The sequence below is a fragment of the Ictalurus furcatus genome, chromosome 13 (assembly GCF_023375685.1).
Source record: "Ictalurus furcatus strain D&B chromosome 13, Billie_1.0, whole genome shotgun sequence".
NCBI lineage: Eukaryota > Metazoa > Chordata > Actinopteri > Siluriformes > Ictaluridae > Ictalurus > Ictalurus furcatus.
This window is the reverse complement of record NC_071267.1, coordinates 11,096,572-11,123,838: the sequence shown is the minus strand read 5'-3', so window position 1 is coordinate 11,123,838 and position 27,267 is coordinate 11,096,572. Positions and strand designations below refer to the sequence as shown.

At 38.0% G+C, this 27,267-nt stretch overlaps 2 protein-coding genes across 5 annotated transcripts in view; one reads left to right on the top strand and one right to left on the bottom strand.

Annotated features, from left to right (window-relative positions):
* Nucleotides 1-2,837, top strand: part of hectd2 (HECT domain containing 2) — a 22,605-nt gene extending 19,768 nt beyond the window's left edge. The window contains exons 19-21 of the mRNA XM_053639019.1: nucleotides 109-224; nucleotides 807-950; nucleotides 1,227-2,837. Of these exons, the coding sequence (XP_053494994.1) occupies nucleotides 109-224; nucleotides 807-950; nucleotides 1,227-1,347 (381 nt within the window). The 3' untranslated portion in view covers nucleotides 1,348-2,837. The remainder of the gene's footprint in view (nucleotides 1-108; nucleotides 225-806; nucleotides 951-1,226) is intronic.
* Nucleotides 2,838-18,422: 15,585 nt separating this feature from the next.
* Nucleotides 18,423-23,828, bottom strand: ppp1r3cb (protein phosphatase 1, regulatory subunit 3Cb). Of its 4 annotated transcripts, XM_053639029.1 has the most exons (3): nucleotides 23,739-23,814; nucleotides 22,500-22,639; nucleotides 18,423-20,838 (listed from the first exon to the last, which is right to left on the bottom strand). In XM_053639029.1, exons 2-3 carry the CDS (start codon nucleotides 22,574-22,576, stop codon nucleotides 19,890-19,892), a joined length of 1,026 nt encoding a protein of 341 aa, XP_053495004.1. In that variant the 5' UTR covers nucleotides 22,577-22,639; nucleotides 23,739-23,814; the 3' UTR covers nucleotides 18,423-19,889. The 4 variants fall into 4 exon arrangements, with proteins under 4 accessions (XP_053495004.1, XP_053495007.1, XP_053495006.1 ...); XM_053639032.1 differs by lacking the exon at nucleotides 22,500-22,639 and having other exon boundaries at nucleotides 23,739-23,828; XM_053639031.1 differs by lacking the exons at nucleotides 22,500-22,639; nucleotides 23,739-23,814 and adding an exon at nucleotides 21,744-21,927.
* Nucleotides 23,829-27,267: the final 3,439 nt, after the last annotated feature.

Here is a 27,267-nt window from a genome sequence, read left to right as displayed (position 1 = left end):
ATATCCCTGCCAGACAAGTGTGGAATTACGTAATTGCATTCAGTGCGTGTCTGTATTACTGCATCTCCATCACTGTCATGAACATTATTGTAATTCATTTAACTGTAGCTGCTGAGGCCAGAGGAGGTTGAGATCCTGGTTTGTGGGAGTCCCAATCTGGACATGAGCTCTCTGCAGAGGGTGGCGCAGTATGAGGGCTACAGCAAGACAGACCCCACCATCCGGTAACACTGATCTGCAAACATGACTGCACTTGTTGTCTAGCTGCAAATAAAACAACATGCTTTACAAACTATTCAAGGCATACTTTTATGCAAAACAAAATGTTTTCCCTTCTTATAGAAAAAATGCATATACCGTTGCAATCAAAATTATTCAGACTTTCATCTGTTTGCAATGAACAAATCAAACAAAGGCAATTGAAATAGTTCAACACAGCGAATGCTGGAAGTGGTTTCCCCAAATTCAACTGAAAATGCAACTTGATTTCTCCAGTCTCAAAATGATTCAACCCCCTGAATAGAATCCTTCAAAGCAGCACAAATATGCAAAACGGGTGTTGTCTCAAGCACACCTGATGCAACTAATCAAGGGCTTCGTTAGTTACAAATATTGACAATAAACCTGATTTGCAATGAGGGTGAATAGTTTTGATTGCAACTGTAATTCATATATTTTCATATGCATGTGTATATAAACAATATGCTTTGTGTGCATAGCTTATAGTGCTTTCTATATCTGTTATTTATGCAAACAAATTATATTTTGCACTTAGTAAATGTTTGTTTGTTTGTTTCTGAATGCAGTGCTTTTTGGGACGTGGTTCTAGCTTTCCCTCTGGAGCTGCAGAAGAGGCTTCTTCACTTCACAACAGGAAGTGACCGTGTTCCTGTGGGAGGGATGGCAGACCTCAACTTCAAGATCTCTAAGATTGATGTTTCCACAGACTGGTAAGCATGAAGTAATTCCTCACTCTGTGTGTTTGTGTGGTGGGGGGACCTAAATGTCTTGGTAGGGATCTAAATCTTTCCATATCAGAATATCTGACAGATTTTATTTATTTATTTTCCCCTGCAAAAAAAAAAAAAAAACCTGCAAAACTAAGAGTCAAAAACCTTTTGATGACTGAGGTTAAGGTTAGAGTTAGATTTAGGTACATGTCAATGAAAGGTCCTCACAACGATAGTAAGACAAATGTGTGTATGTGTGTCATTTCCTCTCTTCAGGTTACCTGTTTCGCACACATGCTTCAACCAGATCTGCCTGCCACCCTACAAGAGCAAGAAAGAACTACGGCAAAAGCTAACCATAGCCATTTCCAATGCTGAGGGCTTTGGCTTGGAGTAGTGTGATGGTCTAAAGGAAAAGGAATACCCGAAGCCATCCTTTCAGTAACTGTTATTTTTGTTCAATGGTTGCACAATAGGCCCCATTAGTAAATGATTTACGCACTGTAGCTGTCCTTAAAGCTAGACCTGAAGATTCACAAACATTAGGCCATTTGACATGGCTGTGATGTGTGTGTGTGTGTGTGTGTGTGTGTGTGTGTGTGTATATATGGTAAGAATTCTGACATGAACCAGGATTCGAGAAAGAATCCAGTTAAACTGTACTGTATGCCTAGAAGTGTTCAGATTTTGCATTGTGTTATGTATATCAAGGACCAAACATTATGTTTTAATAGAATATGGTTTTGTTTTTATAGCTTTGGCAAAATAGCAGCATGTGATATATTCATGATATATCCAACTAAATCAGCAGGATAGCTACAGAACTATTTAAATGAAATTACCATATCAAACTTGGCAACTTTTACGAGTTTGATTCTGTTTGACTAGCAGGGATTTTATGTAATGTCCCACAGTTGTGCAATGAGGAGGGCTGAAAATAGGCCAGAGAGAAGTCTGGGCCATAAAGTAGCTTGGCAAACAGTCTGTCACTGAGACTGCTTCTGGTCTGAGCATTTAAAGTGACAGTGCCATGTCTCCATGACTCCCTGGTAATAACCAAGGCTATGTTAGCGTGTAATAGATTTAGGTATTTCCTCCAATTCATGTCCAGTGTTGGACTGTTCTAAATATTCCCTAAGTGGATCTGATGATTGTTTTCATGCTCAGAGATGCTTTTGTTCTGTATATAATTCTGAAAGTGTTGACAAGCCTTTTGTATTCTCTGTGAAAGGAAAGGAACCGTGTAAATGTCCGTTTTTTTGTGTCTGTTACAGTGACTAGCTATAAAACACACCGATGGTGTGTCTCTGTACTAAAAAGTCTTTTGTGGTAGTTATTACTGGCTATTCTTGAATGGAAAGCGGACACATCTGATAACGGCAGGTACAACATGTCAACACCAAACCGTTGAGATTAATTTATTTTACAACCATCCCACTGTCTTTTTTTTATTATTATTTTATTTTTTTTTTTTATATATATATATATAAACTTAATCATACAGCTGATGCAAACAGTGGCCTTATGGATAGTCATTTTTTTACTGCTCATTCAGATAAAATTATATTATAGTTGAGCGGTAATAATTATAGAACTTCCACTAGTTAGAAACATCTCATTATTTTTTTTTTTGTTTGTCTGTTTATTTTTTTCCCATACGGACTGTTGAATCAACTTCTTGTTGACCTGTCCCACTCACTCCACTGAAATCTCACCTCTGGTTTTGGCCTCCATAGACATTAGATTAACTCTATTGTCTTGATTGTCAGCAAGAATCTTGCAAGTGTTCACTTTATTGTTGATTCTGTTGTATGACTGAATACAAATGTATTTGCCATGTATTTATTTTAACTTTGCTCATTCTTAATGATTAAAGTTATACAGCGACCCTATTGTCTGAATTATTCTTATAGCTTTCAGCCCAGTTTCTTGTTTATTTGGTCTAGCCGGACATTATCAGTGCTTTTGTTACATGCGCTCGAGCCTCAAGTACACGTTGTTATGGAATTTGAAGGTCAGACGAGCTCGACTCGAGAGGTTGCGTGCTGTTTGTTATGTTGTTATATAGGTATGATTTGAATTTGAGAAAAGTCATTTAGAACACACGAATAAACTCATAAAGATGAGGGACAAGTCACTGTATAAAATAGATTGTAAAAGTTACAGCCTGTGTTATTGTCTGGTAGGGTTGTGGAGCATTTGCATTCTAACAATGTAAGATCTGAAATGTTAAAAGCATACAGTATATAAGACTTCTTCAGAGTTCTTCATGCCTTGATGCTTTACATGTTCCCTGCTATTGAGTTAATAGAGTTGCCTATGTAAAGGTGTGTACGGCTCTATCACGTGCTGAGTCAGCCAGTTCGTTTTCACCTGTTCTTGCTACTATTCAAACCATCTCTGCAGAGGCATCATGGGAAAATGTTGCACACGGTCTCGAAACATGTTGAGCGATTCTACAGGACGTCCGGAGCATGTCTATATTTAAATGGGGCCTTTTTTGGAAGATGACTCCGGTTCAAAGTGATTGATCAGCAGTACTGGGCTTCATAGTAATCACAATGACCTTCACAGCTTTATTTGGACTCTCTTATCACACTCTTCTGTCTTCACCTTAGAGTGAAACCAGGTCCAGAAAAAATTAATAAAATAACAGATACCAGTGACAATTCATTGTGGTCACGTTAATTGGTTATATTTGAACCATCTACAGATGGACAGATGGAAACTTTCGTATTAAGCCTGAATAATGGTAAGGTGTCGTGCTGTCATTTCAGACATGTGGAAGGCTGTCTGCAGCTGGAGCTGAGCCAGGCTGGAGAGATAGATGGATTTCAGCTGTGCTGAAACACCATGGTGATGGACTTTGAGGAGGCGTGCAGGGTCTAAGCTTGTTAAACAGCTGCTCTCTGTTGGCTTTAGCAATGGGTCAAAGTTTTATTGGGAAAACAGCCAGTTCTCAATCATCAGACCAGTCAGTCACAGTATATGTATTTTCTATTCATCATGTTCAACAACATGCTTCAGCAACATACTCCATTGAGTGTGAACATTGTGTGAGCTTGTTCTATGCATGGAAACCTTTTTTATATCTACAGCTTCAGAGCACCCTGCTGGTACACTTACGCAAGGCACTGTATGTCTATGACAAAATATATAGTACATACAAAAACTTGCAAAACTATATACATATACAAACACATACTGACCACTTTATTAGGAACACCTGTACATCAGCCAATCAAGTGAGAGCAGTGTAGTGCAAAAAATCATGCAAATACAGTTCAAGAGGTTCAGTTAATGTTCACATCAAACAAGAATTGGGGGGGGGTTGTTGGTGGTTGACTTGGCAAGGTTGTTGGTGGCAGGTGGGCTGGTTTGAGTATTTCAGAAATTGCTAATCTCCTCAAACTTTCACACAAAACAGTCTCTTAGAGTTTTAAAAGAATGGTGTGGAAAACAAAAAAAACAGTTTCGCTAGCAGAACTATATATATGCCCTGTTGATGAGAGAGGTCAAAGGAGGCTGGCCAGAGTAGTTTGAGCTGATAAGAAAGCTACAGTAGCTCAAATTATTACTCTTTACAAATATGGTAAGCTGAAAACCAAAATGAAAGTCAGGGAAAGTTTCATTATATCTACAATATTATCCTCACACTTTAAAGCAACTGTTTTTATTTAATATTTAAAATACAATAAAAAAGACTATATAATGATTTATAGGACAAAAGTGCAGGATTGCAGAATAATAAACCCGATGCATCTTCTATAAATAGTACAATTGTCTTATATTTGCAGGATTGTGGAGAATTTAGGGTTTATTTATTTCTTAGTTTTTTATTTAACAAAGTAGTTATGCTTTTTGCAAAGAAAGACTAATAACCAGACATCAATCACAAGGCGTCCCTCTTGAAGACATCTCTCACTGGATAATTATGAATTCATAATTAAAACACACTTAAGTGTGTTTGTAAGTTATTCCTTGTGCCATGCTGTACACGTCCATAGCAGACAGACAGGTCATTCTATATTCCCTCTGGATCTATATTTAAAGGGGAGCTTAGACAGCTCTAGAAAGGTCTAGGGCACTCGCTGTCTGTGGTGAAATATTAGTCATACTGTAGCCAGAGCAGTCATAACCTTATCTCCTAAATCAAAGAGACTTGTGCTGGGGTTATTGCAGGTCATAATGAAGTTATATTAAAATAACATTTTGACTTGAAACTAAGTCATTGCCGGGTCCCTGCTTTAAATATCCCCTGCCTCTTTACTGTTAGAGGGGACACAGCAGTACACAAGGCCTGTTAGACATCCCAGAATTCTCTGCTGAATGGCCTGATTATGCGTACCTGGCAGAGCTGGATGATTTTAACCTGTTATTGCTCTGTGAGTGAGGTGTGTAAGCACTTATTGCAACAAACGCAATGACTTGGCAACCTTTAAGACTTGCTAGTTTATATATAATCATATAATAATAGATGTTTGTCAGGTCTTAACTCAGTTTAGTAAGCATTGTGAAAACTGGTGAAAACTTAAAACTACTTAAAGGACTTTATACTACTGAGTACTGCATGTGTATGTGCATGATTATAAATCCTCATTTTAATATGCTTGCAAAATTATCTAGATTACATCTAATTGTAAAATTAATAAAAGGCAAATGTATGTCTTTCAATTAAACAACTTAATACGTTAGCTTCGGCACATAATACTGCACTAATTGTAAATTTCTTAAACATTCGTAAAGTATTATAAGGTTCTATCTGGCATTTTGGTCACAAATTAGTTAAATATAAATATCACTGGGGATATTTTATTCTTCTAGGGAGTTACGTTTTAATTTTGCAAAGAGTTTTGTATGACATTTTAAAAAATCTACCGCCAAACTCACAGATAAACCTGATTTTTATGAGGTTCTATCTGCTAGAAAACCATCATCCAGGATGCAACATAGAAGGTCTTGGCCAATCAGCGTCCAAGTTTTATTTACAATCTGACACAGGAGAACAGATTTTTTTTTTAAATAATTTTTGGTTGTAGATGTTCCACATATGTTCCATGAGTTGTACAAAACAGGTACAGTACAGGTCTACTGTACTCACAATGGATAAACTTTCTGGCACATTAGAAAGTCTTCATCCCTGCAGAAACTGAATACTGTGGCTAACATTAGCATGAAATATTACTGACATTCGATAGCTACATGCAATGCTCTTATTAAACTGAACTTTTCAGTGTAACTGGTGACTGAAGCCTAGCTGGCAGACCTATAAGACATGTTCATGTGATTGGACAAAAGTAGAAAATGTACTGCATATGCTATTGCATTTTAATAAACACATGAAAATATTTTTACAATGACATTTTCAAAAGTAAAATATCTTGTTCAGGAACAATTTCAGAATTCAATAAGTTAAATATCTTGTATTTTAGATCTTAGAGAATACATTAAGGGGGGAAAAAAATCAAACTTACTGAATTGCATACACTCACTGAGCACTTTATTAGGAACACCTACAGATACACCTACTCATTCATGCAATTATCTAATTAGCCAATCATGTGGCAGAAGTGCAGTGCATGAAATCATGCAGATACATGTCAGCAGCTTCGAGTAATGTTCACATCAACCATCAGAATGGAGAAAAATGTCATCTCATTGATTTGGATTGTGGCATGACTGTTGGTGCCAGAGAGGCTGGTTTGAGTTTTTCTATAACAGATGATCTCCTGGGATTTTCACACACAACAGTCTCTAGAGTTATTCAGAATGGTGCAATAAAGAAAAACATCCAGTGAGTGACAGTTTTGTGGATGGAAACACCTTGTTGATGAGAGAGGTCAGTGGAGCCAGACTGGTTCAATCTGAAAGAAAGTGTACAGTAACTCAGATAACCACTCTGTACAATTGTGGTGAGCAGAAAATCATCTCAGAATTCACAACATGTCGAACCTTGAGACAGATGGACTACAACAGCAGAAGACCACATCAGGTTCCACTTCTGTCAGCCAAGAACAGAAAGCTGAGGCTGCAGTGGGCACAGACTCACCAAAACTGGAAAAACATAGCCTGGTCTGATGAATCTCAATTTCTGCTGAAGCACACAGATGGCAAGGTCAGAATTTGGTACCAACATGGACCCAACCTGCTTTGTGTCAACAGTCCAGGCTGGTTGGAGGTGGTGTAATGGTGTGGGGAATGTTTTCTTGGCACACTTTGGGCTGGTTAATACCAATCAAAAATCACTTGAATGCTACAACCTATTTGAGTATTGTTGCAGACTATGTACATCCCTTCATGGTCACAATTTTCCATCTTCTAATGGCTAGGTCTAGCATGACAATGCACCACATCTCTAAACAAAAGTCATCTCAAACTGTTTTTATGAACATAATGAGTTCAGTGTTCTTCAGTGGCCTTCTCAGTCACTGGATCTGAATCCAGTAGAACACCTTTGGGATGTGGTAGAACGAGAGATTCACAGGATGAAAAATCTGCAGGAATCAGGTAATGCAATCATATCAACATGGACCAGAATCTCAAAGGAATGTTTCCAACACCTTGTGGAATCCATGCCATGAAGAACTGAGGCTGTTTTGAGAGCAAAGCGTGGCCCTAGCTAGTATTAATAAATAATACAAATAAAGAGCTCCATGAGTGTATATGATCATAATGTGGTCTTAATAGGCTTGAAATGAGTTGTACCTTTTATTAGTTATTTGATGGGATTCAGAGATAGTTTATACAAGAAACAGCCAGATAGAACCTTTTGAAAACTGAACAGTATTTAATCTTGTGTTTGGCCAGTGTCCAAAATTTCCATAATGTAAAGTGAAATAAAGTGTAAACCTTGTAGCGCTATAAATGTAAATTTCATTATTTTACAGTTTTGCTAGCTGCAATGTCAAATCTTTGATGTGTCATATCTGTAAACAGCTCTTCACCCAGATAGAACCTTTTAATACTAAGGTCACGATTTGTAAACCAGGTATCATTCTGCACTCCAACAGCCCTCACTGGGGAATTATACATTCAGATGCCCTTTACTACACTGTGCATGTACATGCCATACTTCCAGATGACCCCAGATTCCATCTTGGCCTATATTAAGAGAGAGCTTAGACAGCTCGGGAAAGGTCACTGGCTGCATGCTATGATATACTGTATAGTGTCTTAGCTAGGTGAAAGAGGCACATGGACAGCTCATGAAACTATATCCAGTAATTGATATTTTATCTGTATTCTGATGTCACTGTATGAGATATTGTGAAATAGAAAGTAAGGCCCTCTAAATGCCCTAAGTCAGGAACTTTTTTCTTCTGTCAGATTTATTGCAGAATGTTTAATTTCCTCTGTGTAAGCCACAGTTTTTGCGTGCGGGCACAAACACACACACACACACACACACACACACACACACACACAAACTCTGAGAATATTACTCAGTCTCAGGTATGTGTTGTGCATAACCAGTTTATTGTGCGTATCTGTAGTTGTTAGTTAAGTACATTAATCAAAGTGAAATGATCTAAATAAAACAGAGTACTTGGTATTTTGGCAAGTTTTAGCAGGTTATTGTTATTTTAGACGTCTAACACAATGTATTGGAGGTTTAGTTTGAGGGTATTTACCAGGGGTGTAACCTGGCCTGGTCATTCGGGGGCTGTAGCCCTGAAGATTTTTTCTTTAGCCCTGAATACTTCTCCACTTGGAGCGGTTTGTCACTACGTAACTGAACGTCAGTAAAAGAAGATGGTGGTGTTGTAATTTTATATCTTCTGTGAACGGAGGTGAGACCAATCAGACAGGGTTTACAGGAAAATATGTGGAAATACTTGTGTCTTATTGGCTAACGGCTCTCAATTCTGCCAAATGCTAGCTCACACAATCAGTGTGAAGAAAAATGGATATACACCTTTTTTTTAACCAGTAAAGGGGTTGAAACTGAAACAGTAACATCCTCTGATGCTGAGCAGGAAAACAAGGAGTGTAAATGTCTATATGAGTTCCAGTTTACGTGAACATGATACGAGCAGAGCATAAGGAAAGATAATGTACTTTGCATGGCAATGTAGCAGCTAAACCCATAGCTTGGTTGTGCCTCCCTTTGGCTAGAGACACCAAACTAATCTAGTTTGAAAAGTTTTAGGCTATATATTATCGGTCTGGTAGTCCTATAAACAGTGATAACACCGGAGGCAAGTTTTATGATAAATCCAACCTTTTCTGATCATGTCATATGTTCACAAAACTTTGGTTACTAGCTGAGCTGAAAAAAAAATGCATGGAGAAGAATTTGGGCTCAGCCCCGGATGATAAACAGTCCAGCTAACGCCCCTGGTGTTTACACTGAAATTGGGTGACAAACATAATCACAAATTAAATTATCATTTTTAATACCCACAGGCCAGGTAAAAAAAATTTTAATTTTTAAAAAAGATGTTTTTGCCAAATCTAAACTTCCTGCTTTTGAGGCTTACCCGTGGTTTACATCTTGTAGTAAACCCTCTGTATTTATTCTGGTCAAAGTTTCTCTTGATTGTTGACTTTAACACAGACACACCTACCACCTGAAGTGTTTTCTTCATCTGGCCAGCTGTTCTGAACAAGTTTCTCTTTTCCAGGAAAAGAATTCTTCTGTCATCTTTACTATTTCTTTTCTATTGTCTTCTAAACCTTTTGGTGTTGCTAAGCTCACCAGTGCATTTCTTTTTAAGAATGTACCAAATAGTTGATTTGGACACACCTAATATTTTCGCTGTCTCTCTGATGGTTTGTATGTTTGTTTGTTTGTTTTAGCCCAATGATGGCTTGCTTCACTGGCAGAGACAGCTCTTTGGAATTCATATTGAGAGTTAACAGCAACATATTCAAAACGCAAACACCACACCTCAATTCCAATTAATTTCAGTCCCTTAAAAAGGTGGGCACATATAAAAAGTGCTGTAATTCCTATATTATTCATCTCATTTGGATGTAAAAAAACAAACAAACAAACAAAAAAACCCAAATTAAAGTGAAATGTCTGCATTTCATTATTTAATTTCAACTCCAGTAAACAGCTAAAATTGCAATATCTTTGTCCATGTCGACATTGGAATAGACCTGGCTGTTTATATTTATTTGGAAAATCACTGACATCAAGCCTACATACTGTAGATAAGATGCCTAAAATCCATTCCATATTATAAATGCTGCAACAGGTGTATTAATAGCTCAACATGATCAAGCTAACCAACATTAAAATGTAAACAGCATGCTAATATACAGTCTAGATGCAATACTGGTCAGTTAGCATGCTAGTTAAACCACTTTTGTGCTAAGTTGTTAATTTGCGGAAATTAACCATGTCAACAAAGTCCCTGTATCGTCACTGAATGATAAATGAGCTGATTTCATCTTATTGCCTTTAAACACATATTAGCTCTACTGATTAATGCAGTTGCCAGTTTATGTTTAGTTTTTTGTCTAAGATCATAGTTAGCCTTGAAGTTTACTGACAAACTGAGAAGCAGATCAGGAGACATGACTCTGTATGATCCATGATGTGACCATGGACTTTACAGTTCTGCACTGACTCTTAAGAGAAATTAAAGAACCTGTATGTTCCTATTGCATCTGAATTGTCAGATAAAAACCAATTCCAAACAAATTGCTATTAAATATTATACATCTTAATCATAGAAGGGGCTTGCACCTTCTCATTGGGCATGACAGTTGAGCATGCTGCCGCGATCACATGCTACATGTTATTAGCCTTTACAGTAAAGCAGGAAAATCAGTCTAATGAACAGAATAATGAAGGACCAAATGCAACATGAGTTAAACCAGTTTTGCCCAAGAGACTAAAAATAGGGAAATTGGCCACAGCTTTATTTTCTTTCTCCATTTTGTAGTACTGCATACCGAACCAAGGTTTTTATACCTCTTTCATATACTGTACTTATTTCATACCTCAATCAAATTTGGGATCCATCCATCCATCCATTTTCTATACCGCTTATCCTTCAGGGCCACGGGGAACCTGGAGCCTATCCCAAGAGGTATGGGGCACACCCTGGACGGAGTGCCAATCAATCTCAGGGCACACTCACATACACATACACACCCATTCATACACTATGGACACTTTGGACATGCCAATCAGCCTACTATGTCTCAGTATGTCTTTGGACTGGGGGAGGAAAAAAGAGTACCCGAAGGAAACCCTCGCAGTATGGAGAGATCATGTAAACTCCGCACACACAGGGCAGCAACAGGAATCAAACCCCCCCAACCCTGGAGCTGACGACGAACGAGCTAACCACTAAGCCATCGTGCGCCCAAATTTGGGATACTTGGGGGGAGGGGACAAAATACAGTAATAATAATTTCACTGAATAATTCCTCCACATATATCCACAATTTACAGAATTATTTAAAGTCTGAAAAAGAAATTTCATGGCCTGCCTATCATGTAAATACACCGTTAGTGACTGAAGTTCACAGTTTAGAAAAAAACTGTAGACTCACTGTAGCATATTTTGAAAGCGTGAAACCAGGTGAAAATAGAGCGCAGTGAGAGCTTGTGCTTTGTATTTGGAGTATGGGGCTGGAATGAGTGTGAGTTGTTGTGTCATTCCTTGTTCATCAGCAGCACTGAGTCTGATCCAGCCTCAGGGTGAGTTCAGGAGCTGCAGTCAGAATTCAGTATGATCTGCTGTTAGTAGAGCAGCAGAGCTGAACACAGAAATCATGTTGTGTATTCAGGCAGAGTGCTGCTTTTTTTTTCTTCTTTTTTTAATACTCAATGAGCCTTAACGTAGAGTGCAGGCCTAAGTGTCAGAGAGTAGCTTTTTAAAAAAATTAGGGAAAGTGTATAGAATAATCTATATGATGTGTGTGTGTGTGTGTGTGTTAGTGTGTGTGTGTGTGTGTGAATTTTGTGTTGCATAACAAAATCATGCCAGATTTTTACTTCTGCTAACCAAAGGATGTGAAGCCAAACAAACTGCATCAAAACCCTTTGTTTTTTTTTAAAGAATATTATCAGTAAGAAGTAAATGTGTAGCAGTACACCATAATGTTTGCAACTTATTAGTAACATATTAAATATAGTGTTAAAACATTAACAGTTTATACATGCAGTGCCTTGTGGAGAAAAATCAGTTGCTGTGAAATTCCGCTGGCCCTTCCACAAATACCTTGGTGGTATTTTTAGCCACATTCCTAGATAAAGTTAGTTAAGGCCCTTGTGAGCAAGATATGAAGGAAGCATTAAGCCAACCACCTCAGTGTGTAAGCATGTTCCATGTCATGTACAACAAGGGTCATCAGTGACACAGGCTACATTCCATCACAGCCATTTGTTTCATATATTAGAATGGGGGAGCAGCCATTTTTGGCTATGGACCAAATAAACCATAAGCAATGATAACCCCTCTCAAGGGCTTGCTTGCACATCCAATCACTGCAGAGTTCAACTTGCGATACTCTTTTGACCTTCAAGAGACCACAGATCTGAACACTGAGTCAGTGAGCTGCTAAAGAAACAGGAAGGTTGCAGATTACAATACACACACACAGAAGAAGTGTGTGGGATTGTCAGTGTAATTAGAAACCTGGTCTAGGATTCCCCGAATACAGCACAGTGCTGCATGGGGTGACGTAAAAGGAAATCTTTGTAAGAGATGTTACTTGGCCATTGCACAATCGCACACTATGGGCAATATTTCAGTGCCAATCAGACTACAGTACATGTCTTTGGACTAGGGGAGGAAACACCCAGAGCCTGGGGAGAACATGCAAACTCAACGCACACAGGGGCGGAGACAGGATTTAAACCCCCAATCCCACCACCAACCAAGGTGCACACAAAATGATGCTATGCTGCTGTATTGGGCTGTAATAGCTGGAAAGCAAAGTCTGGATGCATGATCATAGCTTAGAGATACACTTTCATATCCGTTCTATGGCTAAAGTTCGGTCAACTGATGCAGCTAATATTATATTAGTAAATCTTCCACAGCCTGCCATAGATGCCTTACTGGAGTGAGCCACTTCAAAGAGGAAAAATAAGGAAAGACTTTCACAAGCAAGCGTTTTGATTTCCATCTCGTCCTCCAAAGATTACTTGGTTGGACTTCACACAGAAACGCACTCCAATAATGTTTTCATTATGGTGGAATGTGTAAAAATCCTTTTCAGGAGGGGTTAACTGAGTTTTTCTGCAAGAACTTACCACTGATCTTTTACACAGTGGGAGCTCATTTGTTTCCTGGCCAGCTATGGGGCTTGATTATTTTTGTAAGGAAGATCTGTCCTAACCATCAATATTGAGCCAGCTGTATCCCAGGGATAATATTAGAGCATGTAAGCAGTCGATATGTAAGGAATAAAGCACCTTAATAAAACATACTGTATTATACAAAGATCAATAAAAGTTGCAATAGAAGTTCTTTCATATAACATCATGCCTTTTCAAATTTTATTCCTCTTATACCACAGCTATGTGCCAAAGATTACATCTCTATTCAGTAGACACAACACACTTTTTAGTAATTCTATAAACCCTTCTCTAAGTTTTCACCCTTTCACTTCTTTGTGTGAAATAAGTGTCCCTGTTATCTTTTTAGCCTCTCTAGACAAAAAAGCAACTCGTCATATAACTGAGAAACCGCAAAAGCCTTCCTTCCTGAAAAGTCCACTGTGGCGGAAAACCTAATGACTGTTACAAAGCTCTGACGTTCAAGACTCTTTCAATAAATGATATGTCCTTACAGGAAACTTAACTATATCACTATATCAACTATAACAATTAGTTATATTTTTTGTTAAATTACAACACTTAAATTTTTTTTCAATTCAGTTTATTATTAGTCTTAGATTATGTGCAGAGCCATAATCAAGTCCCTGTGTAAGTTGACTATAGAAAAAAGTATTAATATAAAACTATGATGTGTTTTGCATCTGGAACAACTTCTGACCAATCAGATTTGAGAATCCAACAATACCTATAAAAAAAAAAAGGTTAACCGTTAACATCTTTGGAGATTCTTAGCAATGTTCATACACTCGCAGTGGTTCTTTGAATAATAAGGGTTTTTTTAAGGTCCTTTTCTGATAGGGTTCCAGAGGGACAACCAAAGAAATTTTTCTAAGTGTGTATATGGTACTGTATGTTGCTGGAGTTTCTCCATCCGCCACATAGACAATGTGAAATCCCTCTTTATCTGTAGCCTTGATGAAGCCACAGAAGCCATCTAGCACTAGATTAACTTTCACTAATCCATATAGCCGTGTGAGGGCAATGCGACTGTGACGCACACGGGCCACATCCGTGAGCCTGTGCTGGATCTCTAATGATCCTAACATCCAGTATTAGAAAAGCAGGTCTACTCTGGGCTGTAGTAGTCTCACTGGGTGTCCTACTTTACACATGCTGCCTACTGTTACCAACCAAATCTTCGCACGGTAAATAGCAGAACCGAGGATACACACCCACACTCATAGAGTAAATAACAATAAAATAATCACTATTTGTATAAATTAAAGAACAATAGCTTCTTGTGAGTATACAGTTATACAGTATACAATTGATGCAGTAGAGTGGAAATATTCAGATTATATTGATTTAAAGCAGCCTGTATCAGGAGCAGTACAAAAGTCATTACTGGGGTTGTTCATGGTTAAACACAGATCAGTGGTTGGCAGTTTTATTTCCCTGTTCTTTTTTGTTGTATTTATTTTTGTGCAGTGTGTGTGTGTGTGTGTACGTGCACCATAGGTATTCAGATATGGCCGACACACTTCAAACACAACAGTAATCACGTAGCATGAGGAATGACAGATCTGGCCATGCACACCTATTCTCTGATATTAACACTTCAGTTAACACTAATAGACTGGTGTCGGTTCCATTTACCGTAAACGCTGTTACACATTTCTGATGCAACTGCTTGCATTATTCTGAAACTAGTCACCCCAACACCCAACAGATTTTACATCAGTATCTATTAATCATAGGATGTATTACACACATAGCTGAACTTCTTTCTGGCTCTCCCTCCTACTTCAGAGATCATTTATTTGTTGTTGTGTAACCATTTTACTCTGTTAAGGGTCAAGATCGATCTGGTGTGTATCCCTGGAACAAGTGCAACAAAATTGAGCACATAATGTATGGTAATATTAAGATTAAGATATTATTTAAAATAAACAAACAAACAAAGATCAATAACTTAAAATTAGTTCAAATGTTTGCCTCATCTGTTCTGAATGCGATAGAAATATCCACCCTTTGTTTTTATAACCTGTAAACAGTGAGTGAGTGACAGTTGAAGACTGGAAAAAGACCAGGTGAATTTTTTTTTTTTTTTTTTTTTTAAATCTTCAACTGTCTAATTTGGGTAAGTCTGTGCACATGACAGCCTCAGATTCCTGTTCTTGGCTGACAGGAGAGGAACCCAATGTGCTCTTCTTCTGTTGTAGCTCATCCACCTCAAGGTTCAATGTTTTCTGCAAGCTGAGATGCTTTTCTGCTCACCACGGTTTTAAAGAGTGATTTACACAAGTTACTATATCCTTACTGGCAGCTCAAACCAATCTGGCCATTTTCCTCTCACCTCTCTACACAGCAAGGCATTTCCACAAACAGAAATGTCGCTCATTCACTGTTTTCTGTTTTTCGGACAATTCTGTTGAAACTTTAGAGACTGTTGTGTGTGAAATTCCCAGGAGATTTCTGAAATACTCAAACCAGCCCATCAGGCAACAACAACCATGCCATGGTTAAAATCACAGGGATCACACTTTTCCTTCATTCTGATGTTTGATGTGAACATTATCTGAAGCTCTTGACCTGTATCTGCATGATTATATGCATTGTGCCACTGCAACATGATTGATTAGATAACTGCATGAATGTGTAGGTGTATAGGTGTTCCTAATAAAGTGTACATATACTGTATATATTGCTGTTTTGAAATTATTATCACCATGAGATATTTTGTTTCTTATATTGTTTTTGGCTTACATTTATTCGTTCATGTTCAGTGAATGGACATGGTCAAAGTTGTGGTGAATCCAGAGCCAGTCCAGCGAACACTGGGTGCAAGGCAGGAATACACTCTGGATGGGAATAAGCTTTACAATTTTATTTCTTAAATTACATTTAAGAAATGTATTAATAATATATTATTTATAGTCATTATAGTTAATAAATTCATAGACTGGCTGAAGGTATAGTCAAACTACTGTAGTGAAACAACCTACAAATTTACCTAAAATTATGTCATGAATATTTTGATTCTTTTCCATAAATAAATGGATCATTACACTTCACCTCATCTAAGATTGAAGCAGACAATTTAACAACCGCAATATAATAGAAGGAATTTTAATCCGTTTTTTGTCTGCCAGTGTGTCATATCTAATCAGACAACTCACAGTAAAGCATAGCTTTACAATATGAAAGAATGTGGGAGAGGTCGAGAGTTTGGACCGGTTTGCCAGAGACATACAGGACTATTCTAATAATCTCCAACTCCAGTAGGACTAAAAGTGTTTTACAGGATTTATGTTGGTATTTGAATATTAATTTTAACTTGTTGCAGGAGCTATTATAATACACTATTGACTTTTTAAAGTATTCTTTGTAAAATATTGGGATCAAATATTGAAATAAATTCTTCAGTAACCACTTTATCCTGGGATAGGCTCCAGATCTACTGTAACCTGACCAGGATAAAGGGATTATAAATTTATTTCAATATTTCCAAATATTTTCAATTTCAATATTTGAATAATGAACAAGGCAGGACTCTGGATGGGATGCCAGTCTACTGCAGTACACACACACACATATTCATAGCTTGGGACAATTTAGCGTGGTCTATCCAACTGGTAAGCTTTTGGAGGTGGGAAGAACGCAGAGAACCCAGAGGAAATCCACACAGACACAGGGAGAACATGCATAACTCCTTACAGAGAGTAACCTGAGCTCAAGATCAAACTGAGGACACTGGAGCTGTGAGGTATCAACACTACCCTCTGTGTCACTCTCACACGGATGTGTATTACAGTAAGTGAGGCCAGCGTGGAAGTGTTAACACTGACCACCATCAGTGTTGCAGCTTCCTGTTAGGAAACACACACCCAAGTAAGAAAACAGATCTTTTCTGCTACACTTTTATTTTTCTGTTACAAACGCAAACATGAGATATTGTTGTGAATCTCTTAAGCTGTCATAATCTAGATTTCCTATATTTCGACTTCCATAAAGAGAAGTCTTTAGCTTTTTCCTTTCTCTCGCATTCCTCCATTTAAAACCGTCCGATTCCCTAAAAGCAGAACACCAGGTCAGTTCTACTGAATATCATCAACACAAAGTAAACACAACCAACCCAGCTATGAGATTTACATTAAATAAGCCAAATTAAACTAAATTAATAGTCATTTATATAGGTTTACACTAAACAAATACTGGCAGAGTTTGCCAAAATATGCTACGCTGCCATAAAAAAAGACTTGTAATGAGATGGTATTGAATGTGAATACTTATCCTTTTGTATTTGGTACTGCCACCAAAACTTCATATGGCATATTGTGAAATGAGAAAAAAAAATCAACAATGCTTATTTTCAAATTATACAAAAGTTAGCACAGGTCCACTAATTCTGATTGGACGAATGGTGTTCCAAGAGTGCTGATATTTAGTATAACAGCACTGGTAAATTTCACCGGTTGCATCACTCTGCCGGAGTTCCCAGCATAAACTTCCAATTCTAGCAATAGATCTTTACACTGAAATGGTTACTACACGTACGCCAGGCTGTCAGTCAGTCGGTGCATTGTATTGAACCATGCAACGCTCTATTCAACGGCAGCTTCTTTGGGAACTATTTTCATTAGCAGAAAAAAAATATACGGAATATTTGGCTATATTTGCCTGAAATGTCAGTTACTTGAGATCAATTTATTGCTTATAGAACTGTTGTATAAAAGCAATATCACACTCACGATCATGCTATTTCACTATGCTTAACAGTGTATGATTTAGCTGGGTTTATTTATTTATTTTTTTAAATTTGCGATGCAATTTGCAGAGTTTTTTGGCTTTTTTTTGTGGAACACTATTTGAATTGCACCAAATGTTTTTCGCAGTGATGATTGCTGGTAAAAGACATTTTAGCTGTACTCATGTTCGAAGCACATGAATCGAAGAGGTCTGACATGGCGATAACACCACATGATGCATCTTGGCCCAAATCTGCAGAAAATCCAATAATTGTGAAAAATTGCAAGACTCCTCCAAATTTGCTTGATTTCGCTTTTCTCCAATCGCAAAATCCTGGAGGGACTGGTCTACGGCCGAATCACAGCACTCGTGCAATAGTGCTCAAATGCGTCACTTATAGCTTGTATTCCCTGTTGCCTGTGGTTCAAATCCTTATCTTAATGACAGTTGAGATATAATAACTGAGGCAGAAGCTGTTCACGGTAGAAACATTGCATTTATTCAATTTCTTTCTTAAAGGAACTTAGAATTAGCGACACCCTTCCTTACAGTAGAAAATTCCACAGACAAACACCATAGTTTCCAGCCCTTTTATACAGTCAACATACATATTCCATCTCTAAAATAAACAGTAGCTAACAAATGTCAGCCATTTGCATTAAAATTATTCACATTCAATCATTCACATTGACCAGACCGTTTTTCCCACTAATGGAAGACAGGAAGCAAACATGAAAAACACAATAACTAATCTCAAATACCCCACTCCTTCACAGATTTTATCTCTGTATCACTACACTTACCAACACTTGCATTAAGTAACATTCAATATCCCTTACTATTTCATCTCACATATCAATGAAACAATGCAGAGAAAACACTGGCATTTAAAAAAAAAAAAAAAAAAAAAAACAAAAAAAAAAAGCAGCAGCAAACGGAGAAGGAGACATGGCAGAAAGTCAAATGCATGTGCAACGAAAAGATATACAAACTGAATGGAAGAAGTGCATGGATAATGATGTTTAATGATCAGCAGTATATTACACAGGTGCCCATAATGTACAAGCTTTAGATTATTGCTTCAGGTGCAAAGTGGCCAATAAGATGGTACTAAAGAAAAACTTAAACTTCAATATGAAGCACCTTGATGGTGTACCAAATTATTCCACTTTCACGCCGTTTAGTTTAAAGGCATCTTATACAGTGCAAATTCCCCTATTCTTGTTTTCATGGAAGCACATCCATAAGAAGAGTCACATTGCACACGGAGGAGACTTTTTCCACCTTTGTTGAATGCACTGTGTTTCAGAGTCACCACGGGGAAATGGATTCTTTCTCTCAATGTTGCACATAGATCAGTTTAACAGCATAATTCATATGAAATCTATTCAACAGAAACTACTGCACGAGAGTGAGGTTTTAGGAGTAATTTCTTTTGTTTTTTTTTAAAAGAAGAAAAGAAAAGAAAAAAAAAAAAGAATGTTTTAGAGGTGCAATTTGTCCTTGAAAAAAGGTTCCAATAATGCCACAATTTTTCTAAAAGTAATCTAATCGAAAAAGGAAATCTATTTCATGACATGACGGTTTTGAGAAATTCTTAACCTTGGAACTGCTTTAGTGCACAGAAAAACTGGAGAAATTAGATTCCATTATATAGTGTTAAAATAGTTAGTATTCGACTCAAAATTATCATTTAATTCACTTCTAAATCTGCCAAAATCCTGAACATCAACACTGGACAGTTTGTATGAACCAGGAATATATCCAATATGATCATTGTGATGAGCTCAGCATTTCATTTGACGCAATATTAATTTTGTCTCAAACTTTTTCCCTATTTTATTAATTTTTTTACAAGTACGATCTCACGCTACATCAGTCAATTCTGCATTTCTAGCACCTCCTCCTAAACAGGTATTCAATTTTTGTGGCAACATCTACCCTCACCAGTAGGGGGAGTTGTTCTCAATTCGCCCCCAACTCTGCCACTCTGGAAAGAAACCACTAGAGGTCCTTGGGCTCCCAAACTGATCAAACTCCATCTCAGGCCTTTTGTTGGTGCTTCTGGGTTCATACGCTGTTTTCTGAGTGTCATGTTTGGTCTGATTGCCGTCATTATCGACATGTACCAACCTGTAGTTCTTCCCATCGTTATTATCCCAGTGTGTCTCATCATGAGTGGTGTAGGAGATGCAGAACTCGACCTGATCCTCATGTGGCACTGAACCCGGCAGATCAACGGTGAAGGTAAAAGTGTCGATGTCTGCACACCCATAAACATTGTTCATATACACACAAGGAACGTCCTTGTGGCTTTTCCATGAATCAAACGTTATCCGGACATGAACAGACTTCTCAAAGCTTACATTGCTAACTTTTATCGTGCCCATGAGGGATCTGTCCTGGATTACACAGTTCTCCAAACATACCAGGTTCTTCTTGAGTCGGTTCCGAAAGTCCAGGTAGTCTACAGCAGGCTGGGGGAAGTCCAAAACAAAACTCCTCTCCTTCTCCACCTTTAGGCCCACAATGGCATCCTCCAAGTCCGACATCTCAAACTGCAAGTCTGGTGGCAAGAGCGAGTCTTCCTCGAACTCCCTGAACACGTGGATTGCCGTTAGTGACATGCCTTTGGAGTCAGCAAAAACCACTCTCTTCTTGCCTTTGCCTTTGGGATTTTTCCATCCTCGGTTGGTCGCTTCCACCTTGGTCTTCGAGCTGATGCATGATCTCAGTGGTTTGAATGGCTTGACCAAGTTTCTGGATTTACAGCTCTCATAGGAACCGAGGAAGCTGCGAAGGGGCGGAGAGTGTGCCAGACAGATTCTCATGGCCACATCCACAGGCATGATGGAAGATGGCATCGGTCTAGGATTCAAGATGTGCAAAACTCTGTTTTTAAAAAAACAAAACAAAATTATGCATTACTACATTAGAGAGAAAGTAGAAGTGAGCAGCAGCGAAATACCTGTTACATGTCTAGGGCAAAGTATTCTTCATTTATACGTGTTGAGCATGTTTGTGCATCTTTATTTTTTTTGAAGGAAATGTTAACAGAAAATGTGTGTATGCCATGTATATCTCCAGCCTGGCAAAACATAAGTCTGATATGCAAAAAAACAAAACAACCTTACACAGTACTGCAAAGAAAGCCTTTCCTTAGTGGGTTACGGAAAGCAGCTATTGAAAAAGCAATCTTTAATCATCAGCTTCAGCCAGATATAAGATATTGCAAATTGTTATAAACTGATTCCATATGCTGATAAATAAAACAAACCGGAAAAAGAACTCACTAGAAGAAATTGAATATAGTCAAATTTAGTAGTGCTATTTATTTATTTATTTATTTATTTATTTAAAACATATCAAGCTCTAACCTCTTGCTTATTCTCTGCTAGCCAGGCTGTATATTTATTTCATATGATCTTTGAAAAGCCAAAGCTGTGAGGAATTCACAGTAATAAGGGTGCAGAGGTGAAAGGCTTGTTTCATGTCCACAGCAACAGTGATTTTGAAGGAGTTGTTTGTTGTTTTTAAAGGAAACGTGAATACAGGAAGTATACTACATTTTAAATGTACTCAATCTGCACCAACTCGACGAGAGAAGTTACATTTCTGCAGACAAACACCAGGTAATGTTCACTCCACACACTTACCTACACGACACACACATACCATGGTTATAAAAATCACTTCTTAAAACTGAATACTGAAGAATAAGATCCACATAAACACTACATAAACTCGACCACGAGTCCTAACCCATGCACTCTACAGTCATGACGCAATATTCTTACCTGGTGCAGTTCATTCGATATTCTGTTCGATCAAACGAATTAGTTGGACAGAGCAAAAAAAACAAAACAAAACAAAACAAAAAAACACTTGTATTTTTTCGGTACACGTTAAGCCATGATAAAACGGAGAAAACTGAGTTAGTTTAGTCGTCACGCCCCCTCACAGCTCAGCTGTATGTTTAATGTGGAGCGGATTTCAACCCCTTCTCTAACTCTTTTTGGGCGCATGGGCTTTGTGGTCTCATTACATTGACCAATGAGAAATCAGTAAAACAAAGCGTTCAACCAATCAGCGTGCAGAACGCGATCACTCATGGCGCGCGTGCTGTAGGAAGTGAGCCAGCGAGAGAGAGAGAGAGAGAGGCGGAAGAGAGTCTGAGGAGACGGACCTCTACTGGACTCCTAGTGAAAATTGGGCCAAGTTAGTTTTTTTTGTTTGTTTATAATATATTTTTGTCCAGTTCACCCACCACCACCACCATTGAAGTTTCAGTTTGCCAAGAAAAATGACATGTTTCTAAATCCAGCCATTTTACTCCACAGAAATAAAGACTGAATCTGTTTAATATGTAAACAAAACAAGTAGGAGCCGACTGGAGAAAGCTGATATCATCCCTGTTAACCAGCTTCTACTTTCCACACTTTTTTTTAAAAAAAAACAAAAAACAAAAAAAAATAACAAACGGATTTCTGATCGATTACAATACAGATTACTACAGACACCAACTGCACTTGCACAATTTCTGAGTCACGCACCCTGGTAGGCGAGCAGCTGCAATAGTAGACGTTCCACGGTTTCCCAAAGCTGATCCTGGAGTATATGGATTGCACATTTCAGTGTTTCACCTTACACATCCATTATGACATCTTGATAGGCTTGGTCTCAAGCTGAATACCTGAGTCAGGTGTAGCAGGATGAAATATGCAAGGAGGATTGTGAAATGTCACTTAATAAATTGTCATTATTAGTCATCACTGTCAGTAAATTGCACACACACACACACACACACACACACACACACTATATATATATATATATATATATATATATATATATATATATATATATATATATATATATATATATATATATATATATATATATACACACACACTTTCTAATGTATGTATCACCTGGCCTTCAATAGTCTGGTTCACTAAAACACATGCCTGTGTTAGATCCCGGTAATAGGGAAAATGTCTAGCATTGGGCATCAGGTACAAATGGCTGGTTTGATCTATGTGACTCAGAAAATACTGAAGCAATGCTTCAAATTGGAACTGGTCAAGTTAGGTAACTAAGAACCGGAAAGCAAAATTGTACACATTACTACTTGGCTGTAGCATACTTTTACTTGTGGCCAATAGCTTTGGTTACCAATGGGGTGAACTAAAAAGATGAAAATGCTTAACAATTCATGTCATGTGTATCCAGATAAGTGTGAAACAACACATTTTTCATGCTTTAGAATATGAAATGAAAATGATAAGATGATTTATGTTTGACTACAGATTTCAGTGTTCATCACTACCACTGAGTGTGCTTGGATGGCCTTAAAGAACTTTGGATAGCCTTAAAAGAACTGGAATGACCAGTTCACTTTCCCTGATACTGCATGTTTTGGAAACTTTAGTTCATAAAATGTGTTCTGGTTTGTGTATAAATATATGCCTTGTTTATCTCCAGCCTTGAAAGTGGTAAGACATTTTGATATGCAGAAGTTGCTTACAAAGTACTGTACTGCAAAGAATGTCTTTTATTAGTGGGCTTATAGTACCCCCGGCTTCCCAAAACAAATTCATAGCTAAAGTAGCTATGGGAAAACCAATCCTTAATCATCTCGGAGGTACTATGAAATCAAAGCAAAAAATTGTTTTGAATAGTATTAATTATTAAAGTAGTAATTCTGTATTCTCTGATATGCTGCTTTAGAGAATTTCTATAAATACTAACTACCTAGATAAACAAAGAGGCAAATGAAATGTTTGGTTTACCTTTAAAGATGTTCATACTTCCACTTTTTCCTGTAATGTTACAGCACTGCTTCTCTCAGACGTTATACACTGATCACAACGATTCACAATTTACACAATGACTACAACTACACCTAGCCCCAGTTTACTGCTTCACCAAACTTTCAAAACAGGAAGTTCGTTGTCACAGTGCCTGCTTTGTGTATTTGACGACAACAGTTCTTACAGCTACAGCTTTATATAAAATAGCATGTCACAACATGGGTTTAATTTCGCAGAGGTTTAGTGCCAGTGCATGCATCAAATGTTCTAAACATATGGTTCAGCTTTGGAATCTGCTGTTATGAATGTTGGAATGACTTTGAGAAACGAACACAAGGGTATTGTTTTCATGGCAGATAGATGATATCCTAAATGAAAAGGAGAACAATACAGGGTGGGAGACCTTTTCAGTTCTTATCAATGGCTGATCGCTTGCCAAAATACTGGCACTGACAATTTACCACATACAAAACCTAAGGACTATTAATAATTAACACTGCATGGAACAGAAAGCATGGTAATACGTACTCACTGAGCACTTTATTAGGAACAATACTAATACTGGGTAGGGCCTCCCTTTGCTCTCAAAACAGCCTCAAATCTTCACGGCATGGATTCCCCAGGATGTTGGAAACATTCCTTTGAGATTCTGGTCCATGTTGATATGATCGCATCACACAATTTTCAGGTGCATACATCCCAAAAGTGTTCTACTGGATTCAGATCCAGTAATTGGGAATTCCACCAAAGAACATTGTCATGTTCATGAAACTAGTTTGAGATGACTTTGCTTTGTTACATGGTGCATTATCATGCTGGAAGTAGCTGGAAGTAGGGCATTCAAGTGCTTGATGATTGGTATTAATGGGCCAAAAGAGTGCCAAGAAAACTTTCCCCACACCATTACACCACTTCCACCAGCCTGGACAGTTGACACAAGGCAGGTTGGGTCCATGGATTCATGCTGTTGGTGCCAGATTCTGACCCTACCATCTGTGTGCCTCAGCAGAAATAGAGATTCCTCAGACCAGGCTACATTTTTCCAGTCTTCACCTATCCAGGTTTGGTGAGCCTGTGCCCACTGCAGCCTCAGCTTTCTGTTCTTGGCTGACAGAAGTGGAACCCGACGTGGGCTTCTGTTGTTGTAGCCCATCTGCCTCAAGGTTTGATGTGTTGTGAATTCTGAGATGCTTTTCTGCTCACCACAATTGTAAAGAGTGGTTATCTGAGTTACTGTAGTCTTTCCGTCTGCTCAAAACTGTCTGGCCATTCTATTTTGACCTCTCTCATCAACAAGGTGTTTCCATCTGCAGAACTGCTGCTCACTGGATGTTCTTTTCTTTACTGCACCATTCTGAGTAAACTCTAGAGACGGTTGTGCGTGAAAATCCCAGGGGATCAGCAGTTATAGAAATCACGGTTTTCCCCATTCTGATGTGAACATTACCCGTATCTGCATCATTTTATGCATTGCACTGCTGCACGGTTGGCTGATTAGATAATTGCATGAATGTGTAGGTGTACAGGTGTTCCTAATAAAGTGCTCCAATAGTGTATGTGGCATTTGAACAGGTGTAATTTTAGTAGGGTACTTTGCTATATGGCCAAAGGTTTGCCGACACCTGACCATAACACTCATATGTGCTTTTTGAACATATTATTCCAGATTTAGTCCTCCTTTGGGGTTTAATAACCTTCACTTTTTTGGGAAGGCTTTCCACCAGATTTTGGAGAGTGACGGTGAGGATTTGTGCTCATTTATCCATAAGAGCATTGTGAGGTCAGACTCTGATGATGGGAGAGAAAGCATGGGCCACAGTCAGAGTTTCAGTTCATCCCAAAGGTTTTCAGCAGGGTTTTGGTCAGGACTTTGTGTAGGCCACTCTAGTTCCCTTCACTGGAACAGGTTTGGGCCACTTAGTTCCAGTGAAGTGAAATTGTAATATAACAGTTTGAGGAAGGAACACATACTCTTAGCCTTATAGTGTATATGCTTGTACTCTATCTTCAATTGTTAGTAGCTTTGGATACAATAAATGTAAATATAATCTGTTTGTAATTGTCATCTGGAATCCTCTATTGCAGAAGTACTGAAACTGGCCTGGAGCTGTGCCTGACTGAGGCTTAAACAGTGACTATAAAAGGCATTTGGCTTGTACTGTAAATGGGGCATTATTCACCTGATAGTTACATGGCTAACCACATAATCTGCCACAACTACAATTGGATTAGCCTTCTCTTTCATGAAAAAAAGCAATTTCTTCTATGTACCTGTCATCATTATGTAACAGTACATACATTCTACCAATAAGCTGCTATATTTCATCAGTTATACTGTACCATAGAGCAATTTCATAAAAAAAAGTTAGACTTGCCTTGGAAAAATAAAGTTGTGGGCACAGGAGAAAAACTTGCTCACTCTTAGGGCAATATTTAACTTTTCTTATAGAATGTTTAAGAGGATACCATCACTTTCCCATCAAATAGGACTGGTCCTGTGGCTAAATATGGCATGTTCAAGAGATTTCTTTCCCTGCCATTATATACAGTATGCTTCTCAAGGTTAGCTACCAAGTTAACTGGGCTCCACTACACACAGCTTCAACTATGTAAACCATGATGCAAAACTTGTGCAGCCAGTACAAGCACTTGTATGCCCACTGTCTAGGCATTCACCAGCTTAAATGGTTAAGTGGGATTTCTGGTTTGGGCGTCCCCTGCCCCTAACCCAAATAGCCTGGCATGGGATCACTCCCTTGTGCTGGAGTCCCTTAAAACCTCTCCTAGCAGAAATGTTTGGCAGAAATGTTCAATAAAAATGAAACTGAGAGAGAAAAAAAAAACCTCTCCTAGCTATGCAGTATGCCAAATAGAAATGGGTTTCTCCACTGTCTGTATTTTTGCAAGCAATTACCTGTGCAAAATAGATTAGAAAAATTGCACGGCACACATTGCATGGGGTTATGAGTGGACCCCATATTAGAGACAAAAAGAGAGCAGCTTGGGACATACAGCTGGCTGTTGCAGTTGTGTCTACAGCAAGGGTTTTCAATGGTATTTTCTGTGCACTGTGATAGACCCACGCTTGGCAAGCATCCTAGGATTGATGAAATGCGGACAGTGTTACATAATCTGGCACTATTTGTACAGTGATTGCAAGAATAAAAATAAACTAGAGAAATAATCAGGCCATATATGACATTATCAGGCGATATACCACAGGCCTGATTGCCACATAGCAATTATAGCATAGCTTATGTTATAGCTTAGATTATGGTCATTTCTATTAATAATATGCAAAAGCACTTCATAGACTACAAAGTCAAGTTAAATCAGCATTTCAGTAACTGAGTAAAAAATAAGGCCAGGTTATATCCTCTAAATATAATTTCTAATAATTTGTAATTAATTATTTCTAATTTCTAATTAATTTCTAATGACTAAAGTTCTGAGTGGTATTTGGTAGGGTATAACAGGTATGTAGAGTTGTTTGGCATTCAAGACAAAC

Bases quoted from the DNA above. Each gene is read 5' to 3' on its own strand.
- ppp1r3cb (XM_053639029.1), bottom strand. From the start codon at position 22,576: ATGTGCAATCCATATACTCCAGGATCAGCTTTGGGAAACCGTGGAACG. The intron at 20,839-22,499 runs GTGCGTGACTCA...TTTTAAAAACAG, and splicing joins GCAGCTGCTCGCCTACCAGG to AGTTTTGCACATCTTGAATC.